This window comes from Cotesia glomerata, linkage group LG4, assembly GCF_020080835.1.
Source record: "Cotesia glomerata isolate CgM1 linkage group LG4, MPM_Cglom_v2.3, whole genome shotgun sequence".
In the NCBI taxonomy this organism is placed as follows: domain Eukaryota; kingdom Metazoa; phylum Arthropoda; class Insecta; order Hymenoptera; family Braconidae; genus Cotesia; species Cotesia glomerata.
The window spans coordinates 22,455,746-22,480,761 of NC_058161.1; the positions used below are offsets into that span (position 1 = coordinate 22,455,746).

Genomic DNA, 25,016 nt, shown 5'->3' on the forward strand with positions numbered 1-25,016 from the left:
GGATGCTTAAATGTAATATTTGTGGTAGTAGTACCCAAAAATATTAATGATAATTCCAGAAGTTCACGGTAATCGTCTCGACAATGATCCATCTACAAAAAAAGTTATAAGTCAAAATGAAATTGATTATATCGCAATTTCAAAGTTGAGAAGACTAATTATTATTAACTGATGTGAGGTAAAAGTTGTAAAATATTTTACAAACGCAATTTTAATCGTTAAAGATGATTGAAAGTATAACAGTCATGTGAAACTGATTTTCAATATTTTTAATCACGACGGCAAGTTAATTAATCAGAGTAAAATTGATAATTGAGGAGCTTATTTTCAAAAGGGTATCTTTTGATTTTTGATTAATCGAGACAAAAACTAGTTATCTTCAATTATAAATATTTGTATTGAACTTTTTAATTTAGCTATAAAGTGCAATCGGTTATGAAGCTGCAATTCGATTTTCATTTATAAATGTTCATAATTCTCAAAGTAATTAGTATTTAAAAGTTCAGAAAACTGGTATTTTAAAATATGAAAAAGATACCCTTTTGAAAATCAGCTCCTCAATTATACTGAACTTTATACATTTTTCTTTTCCACTTTAACATCAGTTAATAATTCTTCAGCGCTGGATTAAAAATTTTACTTCTATTTGATTATTAACGAATTTCAAAATCTCATCTTTGATTGGTGTTATTACTTCCAAAACTTTTTGTCACAAATACCAGCCGTAAAGTTTGATTGGTCAATTTCATCCCACTTCTTTTAAATCTCTGATAAATTGGAACGTTTGGGCCAGACGAAGCAGGCCAGTATACTTCAAATGCACTTCGAAGAACAATTTCAAAAATATGGTGTCGGCATGGCAAGTACAACAGTTTTCTACTAAGAGCCTTTTCTACTAATACACACGCACCATTTCTGATTCCTGAAAAATAAAATGAGAATTGCTAGTGAAGTATCGATTTTTTAGAGTAGTACGGAGAAATCTTTTCAATTTGAAAAAAAAATAACTCATAACTTGGAAATTAATGGTTAATACTAAAAATCTGATTTGATTTAGCATTTAAACATTACGGTAATCAACCATGTTATATTTTTTTATTAATAAATTATTTACCCGTATTTGACGCCGTAGTATCAGAACACAATGCTTTGATGTTGTCAGTATTAATATCCCATTGTTTTACTGTTTTAATAATAGCTGAAGCTTGGTTTTGTCCAGTCCCAGATTCTAGTTTAGGAACTCCTAACAGTTGAAATTTACCTGATGATGATAAAATAATCGGAAGCCGGTCAACTTGTTCTGTACCTGTAATATCTGATAACAGTTTTCCATCAAAATGTAGTACATAATTGTCAGTTTCCAGATTAGTCTTCAGATTTAACGCCGCTTCTTTCCGGAATTTTTCCCTTGCTCGGTGAATAGTCACATGACTAAAGTTTACGCTTGCACAATCAATGTTCAAGCAAGATAATAAAGCAGCAATAATGTAAGTCGCCATCCTACTAGTCACGTTAGCTCTATCCAAAGCCGCAGCAAGTTCTGGTGTCATTATATCAATTTTTGGAACTTGTTGTTTTGGCATTTCATCTTCATAATCAGAGATTATACGAGAAGTATTACTTTCCAAAGATTTCTGGGATAATTGAGATGGATGACTTGATATTTTATGATTAGCAACATCATCAGTCTCAACTGCACAATAATAGTTGACATTGTCGTTATCAAACTCTCCGACATTATTATTACTATCATTACCATTATTATTATAGTTTTTATCATTGCTATCAATGTTCTCTTCACTATTATTATCACTATTATTGTTATTATTATCATAATTGCTGATATCAACATCCATGTCTTCGACATCTTCTAAAATTGGTTGAGAATTATATGAAATAAAACCACGTCGACTGGAAGATTTTTGTCCCCAATAAAATAATCTTTTTTCTTTGTCCAGTATATTTAAAACATCCGCATGAGCTACATCAAATAGTTTATTTAATTCATCCTGAAAAACGGATTCCTTTTTTTTTTGAGACTTTGACTTTTTCATTTTACGGTTTTTTTGTAAATTCTTCCATCGATTGTGATTTGAGATTAGTTTCAAAAAAGCAGATCTTTTCTCTCTTGTCGGGATTTGTGCCGCACACCAAATTTCAAAAACTTTGTCGATAGTGATTGATATACTTTCTTTAACTGAAAAATTTTTCGTATCAAGATAATAAAATAAAAGCGACATAACCTCTTTCAGAGAGGGTAATTTTTTTCCAACTAATTCCAACCCTGGGAATCTGACAGCACTAACAAAGCCGTCATCTGGTCCTGTAGTAAATGTCCTTTTCAGCGAACAGTCAACAAGATAGAACATGGATCGCAGACGAAACTGGCACGGCAGCAATTTGGATTGTGAACACAAAGAACGTTACCGCTAACAACAGCGGAAGTGGAGCAGGTTTTGTCTGGATTCAGACTCCCACAACCTACTTCATGAGCGTCTATCTCTCACCTAATGAAGGGATTAGTGTGTTCCGACAGAAACTGGCAAATATAGAAGATGCCATTACTAAGTTCAACGGCGAAGACATCGTAGCTGGTGATTTCAACGCCAAATCGGCTGAATGGGGGGCTGCTTTTTCAGACACCAGAGGTCACAAAGTCGCTGACGTTGCAGCTAGACTCGACCTTATAGTACTGAACACCGGGAGCATCACGACCTTTAGAAGACCGGGATACCAAGAATCCATCCTCGACATTTCGTTGGCGACTCCAAGGATTGCTAATATAATCGAAGACTGGACTGTATCCGAGGAGTACAGTGGCAGTGATCACCAATACGTGACATTCAGCGTTGGGCTGGCACCTGTTCCGGTTCCACAACGCGATCTTCAAAAGCGGAAGTCTAACGCCAGGAAGCTTGATCTAGAGGCGCTGCGAAAGTCACTCACACGATGCTGTCTACTCTTCAGAATAATCCGACTCCAAACACCCGCAGCGAGACGGAAAAAACGGTGCTAAGTGTGATGAAGGTAGTTGCTGCCTCATGTGACGCCGCTATGCTACGGCTGAAAAATCGGGGTTTTCACAAGACGGCGTACTGGTGGTCATCAGACATAGCAGAACTTCGTAAAAGATGCCATGAGCTACGTTGCCGTGTAACGAGAGCTGCGAAACGCTCCCTAAACGAGGACTTATATTCGAACGAGTACAAACAGGCGCAAAAGACTTTGAACCGTGTCATGACAGCAAGTAAAGCGACGTTATGGAAAGAGATCTGTAACGATCTCGACAAGGACATCTGGGTTGAAGCCTACCAAATTGTCACTAAACGACTGGGAAAGGCCTCACTAGAAGTGCCCTATTCTCCTGCCTTAATGAACAGCATCGTAGCGGAGGTATTCTCCAAACATCCACCGCGGGAGGAAAAGCACTATGCTAATAATGGCACAGAAACACTCTTTACAACCAAAGAACTTCAAAACGCCGCTATGAGCCTCAAGACAGGAAAAGTATCTGGCCCTGATGGCATCCCGACATTGGTGATCAAGACTATAATATCAAGACTATATAGCCCTGGAATATCCAGATTTACTCCTGAATGCCTATAATGCATGCCTGATAACTGGTACGTTTTCCACAGGCTGGAAGCGGCAGAGATTGGTCCTTTCAGACAAATATAGAGGAAATCCTGTTACACCTTCGTTTTTTAGACCACTCTGTATGCTGGACATTGCTGAAAAACTGCTCGAGAAGCTCATACAGGGAAGACTTCGTAACGACATCGACCGTGCAGGAGGCTTTGCCACTAACCAACAGGTTATCGGAAAGAACGATCGACAGTCAGCGCGATCCAAAAAGTCATAGAGACAGTAACAGAAGCATGGTCTGAAAGCCTCAAAGCTCGCAAGGTGTGTCTCCTCCTCACACTAGACATCAAAAACGCTTTTAATAGGGCAAATTAGGGAGATATTTTAGATGCCCTGGAGCACAAATTTGACACAAAGCCAAAAAATCTGGCGATTATCGATAATTATCTCGACGAAAGGACGCTGATCATAGAAACCACGGAAGATCCACAGGAACACGATATAACAGCAGGCGTTCCGCAAGGTTCAATTATGGGACCTGACTTATGGAACGCAGACTACGACGAGCTCCTAGAAATTCCGTTGCCGAAACAAGTAAAGCTCACGGTTTTTGCTGACGACATCGCGGCCACGATAGTAGAGGACAGCCCTGAGGAGGCAGAACTATTGGTTTGGGAAACTATTGATGTCGTCGGAACTTGGCTTGATAAACACTAACTGAAACTCGCTAAGCATAAAACTTAGATGGTCGTCCTGACACGTCAAAAATGGTTGACAACATCGACGTCAACAAGGGCCCTGTGCTACCTAGAGATAATGATAGACGAGAAATTATCTTTCCGCGAACACCTCGATAGTGCATGCAGGAAAGCCAGCAAAACGGTATCTAGCCTATCAAAGATCATGGCCAACACAAAGGGACCATGAACCAAAAAGAGAAGAATCCTTCTGAAGCAATCCATTCGGTACTGCTTTATGGAGCGGAAATATGGGCAGACATATTAAAGCAGAAGACCTACCGGCGAAAAATAGCCGCAGTGCAGCGGCGAGGCGCTCTCAGGGTTGCCTGCGCCTACCGTACCATTTCCGAAGCGGCTGTATTGGTCATTGCGGAAGCTGCGCCCATCGACCTACTAGCATTCGAGAGAGCAAGACTCTATGATGCTTAAACCAATGGCAAAAACATGAAGGAGGCAAGAACAAGGATAAAAGCGGAAATGCAGCAAGAGTGGCAGGACCGATGGACATCGGGAGAGACGGGCAGATGGACAGTGCTCCTGATCCCAAACATCAACGTCTGGCTTTTTCGGAAGCACGGGGACACGGACTTCTTCCTAACCCAGCTATTGATAGGATACGGACTGTTCAACGCCTATCTTCTCAAGATGGGACTGTACCCCACGATAGTGTGGAAATACTGCCCGGATCAAATAGACGACGCCGATCACACATTCTTCAAGTGCGTACGGTGGAAAGACTACAGAAGCAGCACCGAAGAAACTATTGGCACCATGCTCTCCCCCGAGAGCTTGATAGCCTGCATGCTCAGAAAAAAAGATAACTGGTCAGCTATTGCAGCCTACGCGCAGCGCCTTCTAAAAGAAAAAACCGCAGAAAGGGACCAGTAACCAGGAGTAGGCGTCGTGAGACGCAACATGTGCTGGATTGAAGTAATGCTTACACGGTTCCGATTCAGTCATCTCCGTACCATCTACGGTGAAAGAGAGACGAGTTTTTTAACTTCCTGCTAAGAAAATTAAAAATTTTCAAAAGTTGGGAAGTCATGGTTTTACCCTGTTTTTCAAAAATCTAGTTTTCAACGGATGTTTTGAGGTCCTAGGAAGCCTCCCCGAATGTTTCCGCGATGATGTCTGTATGTCTGTATGTACAATCGCGTGCATTAATTCGGGTAGGTTTCTATGTTTACAGTTTTTTCGCCTTAAAATGAGAAAAATATAAATAATTTCAAAGATAATTTATGCCTATAATAAAATTTGACAAAAGAAAAAACGTGCATGTAAAAAAAATAAAATTTCTAAATAAAGCCGTTTGTAAAATCAGCGAGTTAAAAACTTGGAATTATTAAAATAACGCTAACTTTGAAATAGCCGAATTAAAAAAAAAAAGAATAATTAAAATTCTTTCAAATTAAAATGTAAACATTTGAAAAAAAAAATATTAAAAAAATGAATTCAAAAAATTGGAGAATAATAAATTTAGCCGATTGAAAACCTCGCTACGTGAATTTAACCGATTCTAAACGTTGAAATTAATAAAATTAGCCTTTTGTCAACCTCAGGATTCTAAAAACTAGCCGTTTCTAACCTTGCGATCATAATAATTATCATTTATAAACCTCATATTTAATTAAATAAGCCTGTTATTATTATTATTATATGAGAGTTTCCCACGTACATACTGACTCATCATGATATCTCTGGAACCATAAACCGTTGAGACTTGAAATTTGGGAAGGATATTTCTTTTGCCGAGTAAAGGTCAGCTAAAAAAAGCAATTTTACGAAACTTCTTCCGCAAGAAGGGTTGCGGGGACGTTAATAAAAAAAATTTCATTCTTTTAAGCTATATTTTAAGAAATTAACCCCACAAAGGATAATGCGGGGGAGTTAAAAAATTTAACTTTTAAGTTAAGTAATTTAAGTCATAATTTTGACAAATTTCAATCTTATAGCAGCTATAGAATAAAAGTTTTAATTTTTTTGAACTTTCAATGCCTCTCACTGCCCTGTGTGTGTGTGTGTGTGTGTGTGTGTGTGTGTGTGTGTGTGTGTGTGTGTGTGTGTGTGTGTGTGTGTGTGTGGCCGTATGTAATCTCTCATAACTTTTGAACGGATCGTCTGATTCCATCGCAGTTGGTGCCGTTCAAATGGGCTTGATGGAATTCAGATTTTAAATACCAATTGGATCGATTCGAACCGGTAGATTTAGAGAAATCTCAAAAAAACTATAGAAAAAAAATTTTTTCAAATGTGTTTTTTTTTTAATAACTTTAAAACCGCTCTTCTGATTAATTCCAAAAACTAATCAGCTTTCAACATAAAAAATCACGTTGATCGCCACCAGCTCGGTCAAAATCGGTTGATTCGTTCGTAAGATATCGTTGTCGAAAAAAATTGAAAAAAATGTTTTTTTTAAAATTTCTATAAAATTTTTAGTCTGACTACTTTGTGCTCTAAGATTTCTTACACAACTCAAAAAACTGCGTTGAATTCCGTAAACCGCGAGAAAATCGGTTGATTCATTCAAAAGTTATTACGGTTTAAAAATTCAAAAAATAGTGTTGTATGAAACTCCTATTAGACTTTAGAGCTCTTCGTGCTCAAAAGCATAGAACAGTTATCCCATTGAGCTCGGAGAGCTCAAAATAAACCAAAAATAATATTTTTGAGCTCAAAGAGCTCAAAATCAAAATTAGTGAAATGTTAAGCGCATAGGTATAGAGTTAGCGGGAAGTTGCAGGGATGGCCTTTAGGATCAACCCTTTTCCTAATTTTTTTAGTGGGTAAAAATCCCACACTACCAACCATCATCTTTCAATGATAGCGGTGTATTTGGAAGATTTTTGTCGCTTTTCTATAAAAAAAAAAAAAAAAAATACACACACACACATCCAGTCATAGTGACAACATCGCGGGAATAGTCAAGAAAGCTTTCTGTGACCTTAAAACGTCGATATATGATGAAAACTCGATTTCTGCTAAACGAGGTAAGGTAAAAAGCCCCAATAGATGCTCAAATACATGGAGTAATCATATACTGGTACATGAGCATCTATTGGGGCTTTAACCTTAAAACCAATAACTTCCCGATTTTCGAAAATCTTCGATTTTTCTGGTGGGAAGTTTAAGATATTTTTGCGATGCTGCTGCCTACAGAATACAATTTGAGTTATAGAAAAGTACAATGTTATTTAGTAAATTTTTTTCCCGTAAGAGCAAGTGAAAAAGGACTTATACTATGCCTAAGTGAAAGAGACAGAGTCCAGTAATTTGCGACACCACTGCCGAAAAATGACAACTTTTTGTACGGGGGCCCTCTGGAGGTCTCATGAGGTGACTGAATAAAAATCTCGGATAGTGCTTTGAATAGCTTAAGTGGTAAAGCCATTGACGAGTAACCCAAGGAAAACCGGGTTCAATTCCTAGGTCATCCGAATTAATTTTTCGGTGACTAAAAGACTCTCACTGAGTGTTCCTCCTATTCCCTTTATCCCTTCTTCTTCTCTATCCCAAATTTGACGTAATGACAAGCTACCACATTAATTATGGATAAAAATTATCTGTCTTTTTAATTTGAGTGATGGAAAAAATTCTACTTCATCGATCGTAGTTATTGCTTCGTTATTTAGGAACTATTACTATGTCGACATTTCAATACTACTACAGTAATATCGTACTTTTTCTTTAAGTGTATAAAAGAGTGTGAAACGTTAAACAATACAACTCCTTCAAATGAATTTACGATGTTGCACGGTACAAATTCATATGTTTGAGCTCTGGTTCGGCACTACAATGTCTTATACTACAAATTACGATGTTGCCATAGTAATTTGGACTATATTTTTATTTCCGTGTAAGACTATTGGCATAATTAACACTTTTTTTTATATTTTCAATATGCATTATTTTATTGTGTAGAACAAATGATTTAAGTTTCTGATGAAGAGAAGTTTGTTTAAATTAGTTGCATACTAGACAAAATATAAAATAATAATTGTTAAATCGTTATGGGGTCTGTTATGGGGTCGTTTACTTAATTTATATTATCAGTGATGTGATTTTATTTTAACAGAAAATTTACTTCTATTTCGGCTGTCAAATAGCAATTTTTTCTTGTTGAATTTAATACAACAATCATTGTGTCTAATCACGATAGTAAGTTGTCAAAGATTTTTGTAATCAATCAATTGTCTAGCATACGATAGTTATATTGTAAATTTTCATAGAATTTAATTTCCATGCAGGAAATTTCATTCTAAAATTGAGGAATTACCGTGAAACATAACGACTCTTTGATAAAGCTTAATTTACTACCGCTTCAATTACTCTTTTTCTCATTTTAGCGAATACCTAATTTCACCAGCTAATAACCGTCTAAGGATAATAAAAGCCTATTTCTTACTTTCACTTTAACGTTAAGTCAGTATGAAATTACTTCATTTTTTTCTCTGGAAATAAGCTATTATAATCACATTTACTTGATTTTTATAATGCATTATAAATATACATTATATAAAACAAGATGAAGAAAAATTATTATAACTTTATCCTTTGATCTTGCCTAATTAAATGTGTATGCAAATTTTTACGAGGGAGATTGGATTATGAGTGTAAAGGAAAGGTGAGAAGGGAAAAGAGAATGCTTATACGGAACAGAATCTAGATTAGGTAGCAGAATTATGAAGCAAGTTAAATCAACAATACGATTAGATCGTTACTGCAGTTATCTGTTTCCCAGCCGCAACCTCTTCTCTTTAGCCCTATCAAATTCACGTACTCCCTTTGGCTTAACATGTATTTACAACCATGAGAAAGATAAGAATTAACTTTCAAATTGTGATACGAGTCCTAAAATTAATCACAACCTACTATAAGTAATTCACGATATCATGAACAAAGTAGCATATAACCCACAGGTATGAAATCAACAACTGATTATTATGTGAACAAATTAGAAAGATTTACAAAGTTCAGTTTTTGATCATTTATAGAATTTCTTTCTCTATAAAAAAGTTCAGCAATGCAACTGATGGGAAAAAAACGAAAAGAGCAAAGCCCATAGAAACGTCTCAGCTTAGTGTTGTAGACAGATCGTGAAATTAGACAGTTCGTGAATTGTCTACCCGGGAAAAAATGATCAGATCTGATCAGATATGAGCAGGCATGAGTCTTCAGGTCTGATCAGATATGAAAAATGACCGGGTCTGATCAGACCTGGCCAGGCATGTTCATGTCTGATCAGACCTGTTCATGTCTGACTCGATCAGGTCCATAAAAAAAAAAAAAAAAAATTGGTGCCGACGGGGATTCGAACCATGTACGTTGCGCTTTTCAGACTGATACTTTACCTGTTGACCCAATGACTCATCTTATCTATAATGTACCTTTCAAACTACTTTAAGTAATTTAAATTTTATACGTGACTTATCCTTATAGTTAACGGAGTTCTATACTTAATTTATTAATTATTAATAATTAATTATACACAGTAAAAAATTTCGCGTCATTGCGTCAAAAAATTTCGTGATAAAAATTTTTATGTTAAATATTTAACACTTTTTTGTGTTAATTTAACAAAATAAATGTTAAATTTACACATGAAAGTGTTAAATATTTAACACAAAAATTTTTATCACAAAATTTTTTGACGCAATGACGCAAAATTTTTTACTGTGTATATTAGAGTGATTTATTTGGGACGGGTATGTGTTTTTTTCGATCCATTAACATATGGTTCTCTGTAAAGTAAAAAAAAAATTTCTTCAAGGTTTATTCCGCAATTATAATTTTATTGTTTTCTTTTAAAATTGAAGTTTTTTTTAATTAATACGTATAGGAAATGAAAAATTATTTGTGTGTTCTACAATTTAGCAGCTTTTGACACTACTGTAATGGACCAAGGCGGTAGCTTAAAATAATAACAGACACCTTGAAAGGACTTATCGCCTATCGATATCAACTGATATATTTTGGTATTTTCACGCTATCAAACTCAAACTTTTAATAAATAATCTTATTTTTCGCGTATTCAATAGAACACAGTAAAAAATTTTATGTCACTGCGTCAAAATTCATCGTTAAAAATCATCGTTTTGGCATGGAAAATTAAAAAGTTCATGCTTATATAAGCCGAAATTTTAGATGAAAGTTGTACATTTAAAATTTATAAGGGGATAGAAACTGATACGTCATACGGAACAAATTAATTTTAAAAATAGAACTGCAGTCTATAGTTCGATAAAATTTTTCTTCCAGACTTAAAATATCATTTAAGAGGGCAAATCATGCATGAACAGTTCTTGTCAGCTGATATATGGAGTTTTAATCCTTATCTATTTTAGGCTAGATCAGACATGATTAGACATGGACAGGTCTGAGCGTATTTAACGCTTTAGACATGAACAGGTCTGATCAGGTCTGAGCATATTTAATACTTCAGACATGAACAGGCTTGATCAGATCTGATCAGGTCTGAGCGTATTTAATGCTTCAGACATGAACAGGCATGAACAGACATGAGCAGGCATGAACAGGCTTGATCAGGTCTGATCAGGTCTGAGCGTATTTAATACTCCAGACATGAACAGGCATGGACAGTTCTGATCAGGTCTGAGCAAATTTAACGGTTCAGACATGAATAGGTCTGATCAGATCTGATCAGGTCTGAGCGTATTAAATGCTGCAGACATGAACAGGCATGAACAGACATAAGCAGGCATGATCAGGTCTGAGCGTATTTAACACTTCAGACATGAACAGACATGAACAGGTCTGATCAGGTCTGAGCATATTTAACGGTTCAGACATGAACAGGCCCGGACAGGTCTGATCAGACCTAATTTCAGGCCTGATCATACATGAACAGGCCTAATCAGGTCGGATTTCAGGCCTGATCAGATATGAACAGGTCTGATCAGTCCTGATCTTTTTTCCCCGGGTAGACATTTCTTGAACTTTAGCCAGATTGTATAATTGTTGATTAGTTACACGGAATTGCTAAAATTTTTAGACAGTTCATGAAGTGTAATTAGGCCTTAGGTAGATCGTGTAATGTTCCAGAATTACATGAAATGTCGAAATTTTTTAGTCAATTTATTAAATGTCTAATAGCTGTTTTGCCGATCGTGTAATATTTTTAAAGCAAATAAATATCTTAAAACAAGTCAGATTTCGCGCTCAACAACACACAGTTTCATGCGCGTTCACTACAAAGAGTTGCAAATAAATATTAAAAGTCGACTGATTTTATATTTCAAGTTTTGTAAATAAATAAAAAATAAAATTTCAACTATAAATAAATAACATTGGCTGCTCCAAATAAGGGAGAAAGGGGTCAATTGAACCATGGTGCAACTGAATCACTCGACTTAAGAAATCGAAAAAATTGAAAAAATGCTTTTATCTTTTTAGAATTAGATTCTAATATGTTAAACTCTGATATGATCAAAATTTAAAATCATTGTGATTAATAAATTTTGAAAAATTGAGATTTTTGTATTTTTAGGTATGGAAATTTTTTTTTGGGCTGATGACAAATTGTTTAATAATATTTTGAATTTTTGAATTAATTGATGAAATTTGAATTGTAATGGTTGTATATGGGTGATTCTCTGTAAGAACGTCTTAAATCTGTACAAAATTGTCCGACCAAATTATTTTTGATTTTATTAGAAAAAAAATTAACAAAGGCTACAAAACTATCAGCTTAATTATAATAAATTAACAACCGAATTAATTTTTGCTTTTTCGATGTTTGTGTATCTTTTGTCATATAACATGACAGGGGACTTACTGCCAGGGGACTGATTTTTTTTATCAAATTGAGAAAAATCAAGCAAACTATTTCAATGCATTCAACTTTTTAAGTTCTCAATGAATGTTTACATTAATTAGAATAATATTAAGACTTATGGATCCAATTTTATAAATAAATTATAAACAAAAATAGCTGCCAGGGGACTGAGTTTTGAAGTAGCCCAGACACATATTTCCAGAACAAACGGTACTTTGACACTAAATAAAATGGCGATAAAGCGCTAACAGCCCTATGGTAATCAACTTACGGCTAGTTAGATTCTTATAAACCTTACAAAAGGTAAAATAACATGCTAGATTTTTTTTTTGGCTTTGAACTTCTGGCAAGGGACTGATTTTAAAATGCCTGGGACAAACTTTGGTTTAATGAATTTAATGAAACAAATTAACTTTCGGTACTTTTTATTGAAGAAGATTGTTAGTTAACTAATTAAGTTTATAAACATTATGGACCAAATTATATATTATTGACGAATAACTTAAAATTTAATCTTAAAGTTTTAATTTTAGGACTGGGACAGCCCAGGGGACTGACATTTCGGTGGTTTACGAATTTATAGCAAAAAAACCAAAATTTATTCCATTTTAGTTTTCAATGCTCCAAATAGAAATGTTTTTTTACTTTCGTAATAAATTTTTTTTAGTAACAAAATAACAATTTTTCTAATAAAAAAATGCCTGGGACAGCAAAAAACATCCTTACAGAGAATCACCCATATACTTATACTTGATAATCCTCGAATTCGTTTATAGTGATATAATGGTTTATTTATTTATTATTTACTATTAATTATCATAAGATCATATGGGGTCAGTTGAACCAGCAGTTCGAGAGACGATTGAACCACGGAGAAGCATGAGACATGCGCGCGCATCTTCCTTACTAAAAAAAAAAAAAAAAGATTTAAAACGATTCGAAATGGCTCAAAGCGATTAAAAACGATTTAATTTGACAAATATATAGATTAGGGTGATTTTTTTGAAAATTTTTTTTTTGCTTGACGTCTTAAAAGTTTCTTTAGGGTAAGAAAAAATTTTTCCCGCCTGAAAAAAATTTTAAATTCCAATTATAAGTTAGCCTCAAAGGGAGGTCCCCTTTTCCATGTAAATAACATGGAAATAGATATTTTCGATACATATGTGCAAAGTGAGGCATTCCCAGGGTTTAAAAATTGAGACACAAGTCTAAGAAACGGCGCGTTTACAATGGGGCCGAGTACGTAGATTACCCCCACAAGCCGTTAGGCGAGTGGGGGTAAGCGTACTCGGTCTCATTGTAAACGTGTCTTTTCTTTTGGCAAGTGTCTCAATTAAGCCCTGTGAATGCCTCAGTTGGGACATATGTATCGAACAATATTTTTTGTAACGACTGCTTTCAAGGTTCAACAGAGAGAAATTATTATTTACAAAGAAATATTGCAATTAGCTGAACTATATCAGTTATCAAAAAATTTTACAATGTTTCGTTAATTCATTCACTGTTCACGTAGATTTTTAACAACTTTTTTTTCTAATTTTAATTAAAGTGATAGATAATTATAAATAATATAAATAATACACGCAGTTATGGTTAGTAACTGCACAGAGTTGAACATATGATCGATAAGCTGCTATTCATGTGTGATTATTTGGTATGCGCAGGCGCTAGAATTAGTCTTAGTATGCTTGATAGTTTGATTTGTAGTGGTAGTGGCGGACACATACATTCTATGAATCTTATACATTTGTTGTAGTTAATTTTCATTCTCGCACGGTCAAGCAGTTGAAAAGTTTGACTCCGCCTACTTTCCCGCACGCTATTATAGTGTATGTAACCATCACGAGAATACGCAACTTTGCGGTTGCTGAGCAAGGCTCGAATGTTGAACTTTGGAAGCAGGAGTTACAAAAAAAAATTTTTGTTTAAAAAAACAATTATTTCTCGTAGAAAAAAAATAGTAAAAATTCTTTGACAAATATTTCTTGTAGGAAATTAAATTCTCTAAAAATTGATCTAATATAAAATTTCCATAACTTGAACGGTTTAAAAATTATATGCCTTCAAAGTAGCAACAAGTATTTATGGATTTTAAATAAATGCACACAAAGAGATTTTCTTAAATTTTCACTTTTTATTATTATTTTCAAATAAAAACAACAGTAACTATTTTCCTTCTACACGGAAAAAAAATCCTATCAAAAATTACTATAGTAACATCGTAATCCAGGACTAGACTTTCAGTATCTCGATTTTTACGATGCTGCCGTCTACAGAATACAATTTGAATTATTGAAAATTACGATGTTATTTAGTAAATTTTTTTTCCGTAAGAGCAAGTGAATAAGGACGCATACTATATGTTTTAATAAAAGAGAGAGAGTCTAGTAGTTTGCGACGCCACCACCGAAAGATGACCAACTACTGTATCGAGGGTCTTATTATGTGACTGAACAGAAATTTTAAATATTCCCTCCGATAGCGTGAGGGGATAAATTTTGGACTTGAGGCGGAGAGGACACCGGGTTCGATTCCTGGATGATACAGAATTGTTTTTTCGGTGACCTAAACTTCTTTTTAATTTGAGTGATAGAAATTTACGATGTTGCATCGTATAAATTAGGATGTTTGAGTTCTGGTCCGGCACTGCAATGTCCTATACTAAAAATTACGATGTTTTCATTGTAATTTTTCGTACAATTTTCTTTCCGTGTAACTAGTGAATTATTTTTTGTAGTTCAACCGTTAACTTATAAAAAAAATTTTGAATTTTTTTCCAGTTTCTCCACAAAATAAAAATAGTTATTTTCGATACATATGCGCAAAGGTAGGGATTCTGACGGCTTGAAGTGACGTCACAAGTTTGAGGCCTATATCTATGTAGGAAAGTGCGGCGGACCCAGGCCTGGCCCAACTATCCAGAACTCTAGGCCAGGCTTGTAAGTCAGAGTTGGTCCAGTTTTGGTTTAACTCTGGAATGATAACGATGGCTCAAGCCTGATTACCATGGCCTTGGCTGGTTACCAAAACTGGGTCATAGTTAATTTTCATGTCTAGCCCATCCCGTTTGATAAAAAATGATAAAAAAAATTTTTTAATTATTTCTTTTTATTTTAATTTTGATGTAGAGCCAACGTAAGTTTAGACCGTTTAACTCTTAATTTAAACCTAACTTTCACAAATTATAGAAATAAAGTGAAAATCGCATGTATTCTAACCGAGATTCGAATCCGAGCTGCGTGCTTGCCAGACCGATAACTAAACTCTATACCTACATCGATAAGCTAATGTACATCTCATCATTCTTTTGAGCTAAATCTACATGGTGAAGAAGTGTGACGGTTTATTATTTATATTATTTATGTTATTTAATATTGTGTTTTGATGGAAATTAACTAATTTTTACAAATGTTTATTAGTTAACAAAAAGGCCATTCGGCAGCCGAAATGGAAGTAGATCTCATAATGATTAGGAAAAAAAACTACTAGGATTGTATATTGTTTATTTTTTGTTTTATTGCGAAAAAATTTCTGAAACGCATCATATTTATTTGATTAAATGAAAAAAAATCATTGGTCAACATTTATCAGAAGTCCAATTTCACTGAAACCAACAATTTCGGTGTAATTTATAAAATTCGATCAAATTTTTGAAAAATAGGACTTAGATCTTGAATAACTTTTGAACGCGTGGACATCAAAAAATTTTATCAGACCTTTTTTGTAGAGCGTTCAATTCTATACAACGATAAAAACAGCGAATTATGAGTCAATCAGTCGTTTTAACGGTACAGAAATCAGAAGAAGCCAAAAAAATTTTTCCCATGTTATCCTTATGGGAATTAAAAAAATGCGATGAGGACAATTTTAATGTTAATATTCAGAACTCATCTTTTCACAGAAATTTTTTTACACCTAAAAGAAACTTTTGAACTTGTTGGGAAAAAAGAAAAAAAATTTTTTTTTTTTTTTATTTCCCTAATATATATATATATATATATATATATATATATATATATATATATATATATATATATATATATATATATTGTGATGCCTTTTCCGGCACTGGCGTCGACAGGGCCGGATCAGGTCACCAAAAAATTGGCTTACCTGGTTCGTATATTTGGTTGGGCGCCAGGAACTCAATGTTCCACGGGTCGATCTGGCGGTGGATCTTCGTGGGCGGCGGGTCGGTGTTGAAGAGATTCAAAAATCGAATCACGGCAATCGACGAACAAAGAAATCGAAATGGGACGATAGGATCGGTTAATCAGAGCAACAACAATTAAAAAAAATAATTGAGGCGTGCAATTCTAATCCAACAACGGTTTGTTCAACAACAAATATATACTGTCGGCAATGTCGCATTAATAACAAAAATTATTTAACGCAAAAATAATTCTAACGCAAGACTAGTGCTAACGCAATGATTCGACATTTCAAAATAAACCAAATTCTAGAAAGAAATTCGAGTAACCAAAAATAAAAATTACAAAGCCCTTTCTTTCAAACAAAATAAATAAAATGTCGGTTCGCCAAAATGCTTCAACAAATTTCGAAACGAATAAATAATTCAACTCGCAAAATTTATTCAAAATTTCAAAACAAATAATTAATTCAATTCGCAGAATTTATTCGAATTGTCAAAACAAATACTTAATTCAATTCGCAAAATTTATTCAAAATTTCAAAACAAATAATTAATTCAATTCGCAAAATTTATTCAAAATTTCAAAACAAATAATTACTTCATCTCGCAAAATTTATTCAAATTGTCAAAACAAATAATTAATTCAATTCGCAAAATTTATTCAAATTGTCAAAACAAATAATTAATTCAATTCGCAACATTTATTCAAAATTTCAAAACAAATAATTAATTCAACTCGCCAAATTTATTCAAAAATTTTTAAAAGGAAATAATTATTCCAATCGCAAAATTTTATTAAAAATTTCAATCGCAAAATTTTATCAAAATTTCAATTGCCAAATTTAATAACAAAATCTCAATCGCAAATCTTTATCAAAAATCGCAACAGCAAAATTTATCTACGAAGTCTTCTCTTTTTTTTTTATTAAAAAAAAATATAATAATTTCAATCGCAAAATTCAACCAATAATTTCAATCGCAAAAACCTAATAAAGATCTCAAAATTATCCAAAATAATTCAAATCGTCAAATGGTTCAACAATGACAAGAAAAAAAAACAAATTATGCGAAGTATTCGAATTCGTCAACTTATTTTACAAAGCACTTTACTAAGCCGCTTTGTCGGGTATTTGAAGCTCGAGGTAGGTAAACAGTACTTATAATCCCGACCAAAAATTCCACACACACAAACACGTGACTCAACGGTACCGTGCCGCAGAGTGTCGTCACTAAGCTTCAAAAATACCGCACGGAATTTCTTTAATTCCGTGCAACTCGAATTATAAACAAATTATTTTAACACGACGAAATTCGCGGTGATGACACCCTGGGGCTAATAAAGACAGCGACCAGACTTACCCTGCAGCTACCGTAGACGTCTCGGGCGATGCTGACCAAGTAGACGAAGTTGGCGGCAAAACTGACGGAAGAGCGTCGATATCTCGGCGATGGCGTGTCCGGGGTCGTAGTGTCCAAAACAATTCAGCGAAATATTTCACAATAATGTACACAATCGTACTCACGTCAGCGACAAATTTATAAAAAAACTCAACAGCAAAAATAATCAAAATAGAACGGCACGATGCCACAGTCACGGCGTCCAGATCAGAATTCCTGCTAATATGGCTGCCTCCTCGGCAACCCATGCTCTTTTCTTTTCGGTTCGTTCCAAAAACTCGCATCCAATCAGCTCACAGCTTCTTCTAGCCGGCCGTTATATTCCGGGATGCGTCCAGTATTCCGTTGCGATCGATGATTGGTCGATACTTCGATTAGTGATCAGCCTCGTGTTCAGATGGCGCCTTGCATACTTGTTGTTGGTCGCTCTCCGTCGTCATTGGTCCGGTCAAATTTTCTCGTCTTTCTATCCTCGCGGCCAGATGTCACGTTGATCGTCGATGGCTCGTAGAAATTCGCGGGTCGTCTGATCGCTATAGTCTAGTCTCACTCACTCATGCATTCAACAATAGTTCACACTCATTCCGGTATTCTTTTTATTTGAATTTTTAATTTAAATTCGGCGCGTTTTCTTTTACTAATTTTACCTCGAGCTTGTCATTCTGATCGGGAGGCTGCTTGGGGCGACACAGGCGCGTCGAATCTCTGCTTTTCCTCAGCTTAGCCAACCTAATAATTTTAAAACTCGGAATTTCAAATTTTAGAAAATTTTCTCATGTCACAATATATATATATATATATATATATATATACATATAGATATATATATATATATATATATATATATATATATATATATATATACAGAGTGTCCCAGAAGTAACGGACGCCATTGTAGCATTTGATAAAAAAAACAATTCTGAGACGAAAAGTCCTTAGCCATTTTTTAATCAGACACATAGATAATTAATTATTAATTAAAATAATGTCCTTTTATGCGTTAGAGAGAGAGCACCAGTGTCCAGTCAAGTACGTTCCAAACGAAGACGCTTGCACGTGTAAATGTGTAAGTAAATGTGTGTGACTACGTTAGCTATAGTAGCTAGTTAGTCATACAGTTAGTTGTGTCTTTGTTTGCCACATACTTTACTGGACACTGACGCTCTCTCTCTAACACATAAAGCGACGTTACGTGGTTGCAAAATATTTTACTTTTAATGAAATTCGTAAAATCTATTTACTAGGACTTCAAAAAAAATGAAATACACAATGACGCACACCAAGTACGTTCCAAAATTTTTTTTTTAATTTTCAAATTTACAATAAAATTTTTTTTAATTTCCGAAAATCAAATACAATCATATCGGTTACTTAGATTTTTTAATTTTTAGTAGATTTTATAAAAATCTAACTATTGCAGCCGTCCTCATGACGCAACTTTGAAAAAATTTAGTCGTTTTCTGACTCATTTTGTCGAGCTGAATCAGAAAATGTATATAGTTCAAAAGTTTATATATGTATGTATATATATATATATATATATATATATATATATATATATATATATATATATATATATTTATATATATATATTTATACGATATAACGCGGCTTGTCAGCACGATAGCGTTTTCAATTTATAACCGATTCTTTTCAAACTCAACATGCTTTATCTATCGATCAAGACCAAGGTTAAGTTCGAAGATGAGCTTAATCGGGCGAGTAATTTGGAAATGACAGGATTTTGAAATTTTGAAAATCGTAAAAATTGATGTTTTTACTAATTCAACTTGATATAATTACTGATCGAGACAAGATATCAAAATTCGGTAAAATGCATCGTAAAGCTCTTTTAATAAGCTTCAATTTCCACTACTAAATAGCCTCAATATTACTCCTTTTAGAATTCGTTTAATGAAACAGTTTTACTGTTGCAGCCGTTTTAGAATTATTGTCTACATCATAGCTTAATCATGATGTAAATTCAATAATTACGATAATGATTAGTCTTTCGTGTAATGTTTTCAGGTAATTCGTCAGTAAATATGTCACAAATTAGTTCTATATATTGTTTTCTTCAATTAAAATTTTATCCGGTTTCAAACATCTGATTGATTTGCAAATTGTTGTTCCTAAGCAGTTATTTAAAATTTGGTCATTTATAATTCAAATTTTATAATCTTTGCAATTCTTTGAGAAACTTTTTCTTCAAAAGTTAATTTTTTTTCCAAAATTTGTTCTAAATAGTTTTAAATTTATTATTGAATTTTGTTTTTAATTCATAAATTAAGTTATACATTAATAGTGTTATTATATTATTTTATTAAAAATCAATTTTCTTTATTTGAAAAATCTACTTCCATTTCGGCTGCCGAATGGCCTTTTTTTTTTATTTTATATCTTTTTGTAAAGAAATAAGAAATTTTTTTTTCTTAATAGTCTTATGAACGTAGACTTGGCGCGATTTTTTTTTACAGTGAAACTGTTTTTGTTCGGATTTTAGTATTTTTTGTAATTATAATAAAAATTTACAATTGGTACCAACTTAAATCTCGCGTTGGCTGCATTTTTTATAGCAAACTATCCCCTTGAAGATACAGTTTATGTAAAAACAATTCCAGCGCACCCTGGCGGATGTAGATGCAAGCTTACCATGCGTGCTTACCATGAGAAGATTACCATGCATTCTCGAATTATTTAGTCTGTGGCATGTCACTTTTTACATAGAAAAAAAGTCAGGATCGAAATTTTTGAGCTTGCTATAGTTTGTGCTGATAAAATTTAATAATTTCAAGTAGATTAATTATTATAATTGAATATAATTAATTAATATCAGTAAAATAAAGCATGAATTACTGTTATAATAAAAAATTTAGGAACAAGAAGTACTGTAGAATTAAATAAAATTTTGCAACCTCAAAATACCGTTCTGCTTACAGTAAATACAGTCAGTAGTCTGGCGCTCCGTTTACAACGGATTTGAACGGAACTTGGCGCCAGATTCTACCGAATCTGTGGATAATTCCAAAGTCTTCTTCATGATAATGAAGATTTATAAAATTTTTGGAATTTTTAAATTGTTGGGGTACTCCGTCAGAAAAGTAAATAATTTTTGAGATATTATTGGAAAGATCTTTGATAAAATTAGTGGTGATTCTTGTAAACTCATGAACAGCAACTGCATCGTGAGATAAGCAATCTGATACAATTACTAGACACTTATGAACCAGCTCATTATTGTTTTTATAATGAATTACAACTGGATAAACAGTTGCTTGGCTGTTATTTCAGTGGAATCCAGATGCAGCATTCTGGATAACAAAAGCATAATTTTCCGCAAAATCACAGATAAGAATAAATTCATTCTCCTTCAATGATTCTTTCAACGACCTCAAATAACTCGCTTGCTCTTTAGCAATATAATTATAAGGAAGAAGACTTGTGATATTCTCACAAAAACTGTCTACAAAATCTGATGAAGTTTTCACAAATGTATCTAAGCTCGTACGGGGATTTGAAATCCAATACTTATAAGTAATTTCATCAATTCGATTTTCTTCTAGTACATTTAATAGTAAGTCTTTCAAAGTTTGTATTCCTGGACACTTATCACAGTTGTAAAAGAAACAATCAGAGGTAGGGTTTTGACATATGATTATCTTCAGGCAGTCACTATACGTCAGTAATGGTGTTGCTAATTGTTCAGTAAGTGCTGCCAAGTTACATCCTGTAATAAACGAGACCATGAATGATTTTGAAAAAGACTTTTCTAGTGTATCACTTACCTAACATCATAAGCTTGACATTTTGGTGTATAGAACACACACAAAAAGTGTGAGTTCCACTCGAACCAGCAAGCACGCAATGTTGAGGGCGCAATGATGCAAACTTTGAAAAACCAACCCGGCAATTTAGATAACGTTCCTTGAAAAGTTCATATAACTCTTTTAAGTTCGAGAGAATGAGACGTTTTTGGACATGCTCACGTTTTCCATCATTTCTAATAGAAAGATAATCTTTCATCCCTGGCATATTTACACTAATTTCATCACTAACATAAAATTTTAAAATCTCAGATTTAATGTCATTCGATAGATGTCGACCTAAAATGTAAATAAATTGAATTTATTATCACTAAAAACATTAATAGGTATTATTAATTTGAATATGATTTTGAAAAGATTCTAACCTAATTTGGCATTTGGAGTTGAAAGAATTCCTTTTTTATCTCGAAGAGATTTTGCAATTGACGCCATGTATATTGCACAACCCATTACTTCACATACTCGAGATAATCCCCATGATTCAGGTAAAAGAGTAAGAATTTGAATTTTTTCACATCGTTGCATATTACTATCGTTGAATTTATTTTTTAATTTATCGAGCAATTCTAAGAAATTTTGAGAGTTGATTTCATCATCAGAATGTTTTGTTACTCCTAAAGAGGTATTCAATTTTTCATATACTTTTTTGACTTTGTTTTCTAAATACGTTTGATTATCGACATGTTTTTTTATAATAGATGATTGATTCAGTAAAGCAAATGCATCATTGACCATTGGCAATACTGTTCCTAAACTTAATCCAGATAAACTACTGGTTTGTGCTGTCAGTTCTTCACTAAAATCTTCTAATCCTAAAAAGTGAAAAGATTGAATTATTATTTTGAAATGATAAACTTTTTGTACCACAAAAATAACATCAGGCCATAAAATTCGGCTAAACTTACCTGACGAAATGTTTGAAATTGATGAAAGAGTACTTCCAGTACGATTATCTTCCAATTGCTCTTCAACATGAGAGTTAATCTCAGCAACAGGACTAGATGCAGTACTTTGTAAACTTAATGCTTTTCTGTACGATATACAGAGATAGTTATTAGTACTTAAATTATATGCAGCTTGTTGAGTCACAGAAGTTCGTCGAAGACCATTTTTCACTCTATGATCTTCCAATTGTAGAGGATGACAGCACAAATTATATTTTCCAAAATTTTCCATAGCGTAAATATTTACAACATTGTTTGCTTATTTACAATAAACTTTATACACTTATATTTCTTTGCAAAAAATTAGTACAGATTGTGGAGAAAAGACACTAAGAAAATGTGATTAACAACAATACCCTTACTCTTGTTTTGAAATCAAAATGTAAACAAGAGAAATACTTAACCAAAAAATAATCTACTACAGTCTTCCTTACCGACTGTAGTGAACAGTTGGAATCAGTTTCAAGTATCGGAGGCTTTACAATCACAAAAATAAACAAATTTACTATGTAAGATGTGAAGAATTTTCATCATCCAGTGAATCTCGTATTTATAAATTATTTAAACGTGTAAGGAAATAAATGTGAAATAATAATAATCGTTTAGTGTAAATAAAATTTAATAATTATGATGAAAACTGTGTCAGTAAGTTGTTTATGGTAAATCCTGAGCATAGAATTTTTTTAGAAATTTTTTATTACAAAAAGTTGGAATTTGAAATGTTGAAAAATCGGAAAAAAATGGATCCCATCGATTGCCCATTAAGGGACTAGGCTTAAAAGTTGGGGGATAATTAACAGTTTTTTAGAAAAAATTTTCAAGAAAATCAATCAGTACGTGTTTTTTGGAAATCAACATTTTAAAGTCAAAATTTGAAAATCTTATAGAAATACAGTTTAAAAATTTTTTTTGATTCTATATCCTAAAATTGTGTTTAAAAACAAAAATTTTCGAAAAAAAACGTCCCGATTGGCCCATTTTTCGCAAAGTTACAGACATTTGAAAAAAAGAAAAGCGATTTTTTTCAAAAATTGATATTTCGAAAACGGCTGGGCCAAAATAATTGAAAAAAATCATGCAGGTCTTTTTCAATGGGTACTATAACACAAAAAATTTTCAAAAAAATCGCAGATGCAAAGGCGGAATGCTATCCGATTTGGCGTGGAATGCCCCATATACATAAATAAACTTTTGAGCCAATCCTATTTTTCGACATTACTCGATGAAATGAAACATATTATGACAAAATTTTCTTAAAATTACGACATGAGACCGGCTACAATAGATAGATTTCTTTAGAAATCTACCTAAAAATGCTATATTTATAGAGGATATTTTAGATAAGACATGCCTACAGGACTTGAAAACGAGGAGATTCGATTTTTGAAAATTGAAGTGAAATCAATAACTTCCCAATTTATTAATATCATTTATTTTAATGGCAGGAAGTTGAAAATTTCAATAAAGTTTTTTACTATGATCGAATATTTTTATAAATTTATGATGAAACAATAGTTTTTCTAACAGACCCTCTCTATTTGTTGATTTTTATATCGTAATCTGTTCCTTAGTTTCATCATGCTAGTCTTGAAAGTATAGATTTTCGAAGAAATCTACCTGAAATCATAAAAAAAACACAATTTAATGATTATTGTTAGTTCAAAAATCTAAGTTGAAAAGTAACATTTCAATAGCTATATTACAAAAGTTTGAGTTAACTCACAAAACTGACTAAGTAGATTATTATGATTATTATTTTTTTTTCTTAATCAAGTAGTCAGATTAACAATCAATTGATGATATTAGATTTGTATAGAGACCATTGAACTACAACTTATTTTCGAGAATAATAATTTTTTTTTTTCGTGAATTTCCGTTTTAAGGCTGTCACGAAGTAACCCTTTATTATCCTTGGATTCGATCTTTTAACTCATGTTAGCTCTACAATTATTGTGATTTTTAAACTTCATTCGTTCTTTTCGAAAGATTTTTGTTGTACATCAGTATTTACATAATGCACATCTTTACTCATCGAGAGTATGCTGACAGAAAAAATTACTTTCGGAAAAAAAATATTTCTTGTTACATGGATTCAAATTGTATAAAAACTTCAACACTTTTCTGCTTATGCTGAAGAGATAACTTTTTCTCGCAGCATTTGTTTTTATAAAAATTGAGTTTTTTTCAAACAGAAAAAAAACAATGTGGAAGGAACATTGAGAGACAATTTCATTCATAGCGAATAAAAACGCGTACTTGGATTTTTTTATTTTAGTACTACTTGTCAATAAATATTAATTACATATAAATATCATTTGTTTTGTAGTGAATAAAATTTTATTAGTATTTAATAAAATTTCATTAGATACTAATATGTGTTTATTATAACCAGCGCGAGTCTTGCTTTAACGGCAGCCATCTTTAATGCTGAAGTCAAGGCGTAAAATTCAGGGTTATTGTTTATAAATAGTGAATAAAAATTAAAATAATTACTAAACAGTGAAAAGTGTCTATTAAACAATGGATGTTTTATTAAAAGAAAGGGATTTAGATGCATTGTGGCCAATTTTTCAACGCAAA

General features: G+C 33.1%; 1 protein-coding gene across 1 annotated transcript; it reads right to left on the bottom strand.

Moving 5' to 3' along the window:
* Positions 1-1,106: 1,106 nt before the first annotated feature.
* Positions 1,107-1,856, bottom strand: LOC123263983 (hybrid signal transduction histidine kinase E-like). Its single transcript, XM_044727029.1, has one exon. It carries the CDS (start codon positions 1,854-1,856, stop codon positions 1,107-1,109), a length of 750 nt encoding a protein of 249 aa, XP_044582964.1.
* Positions 1,857-25,016: the final 23,160 nt, after the last annotated feature.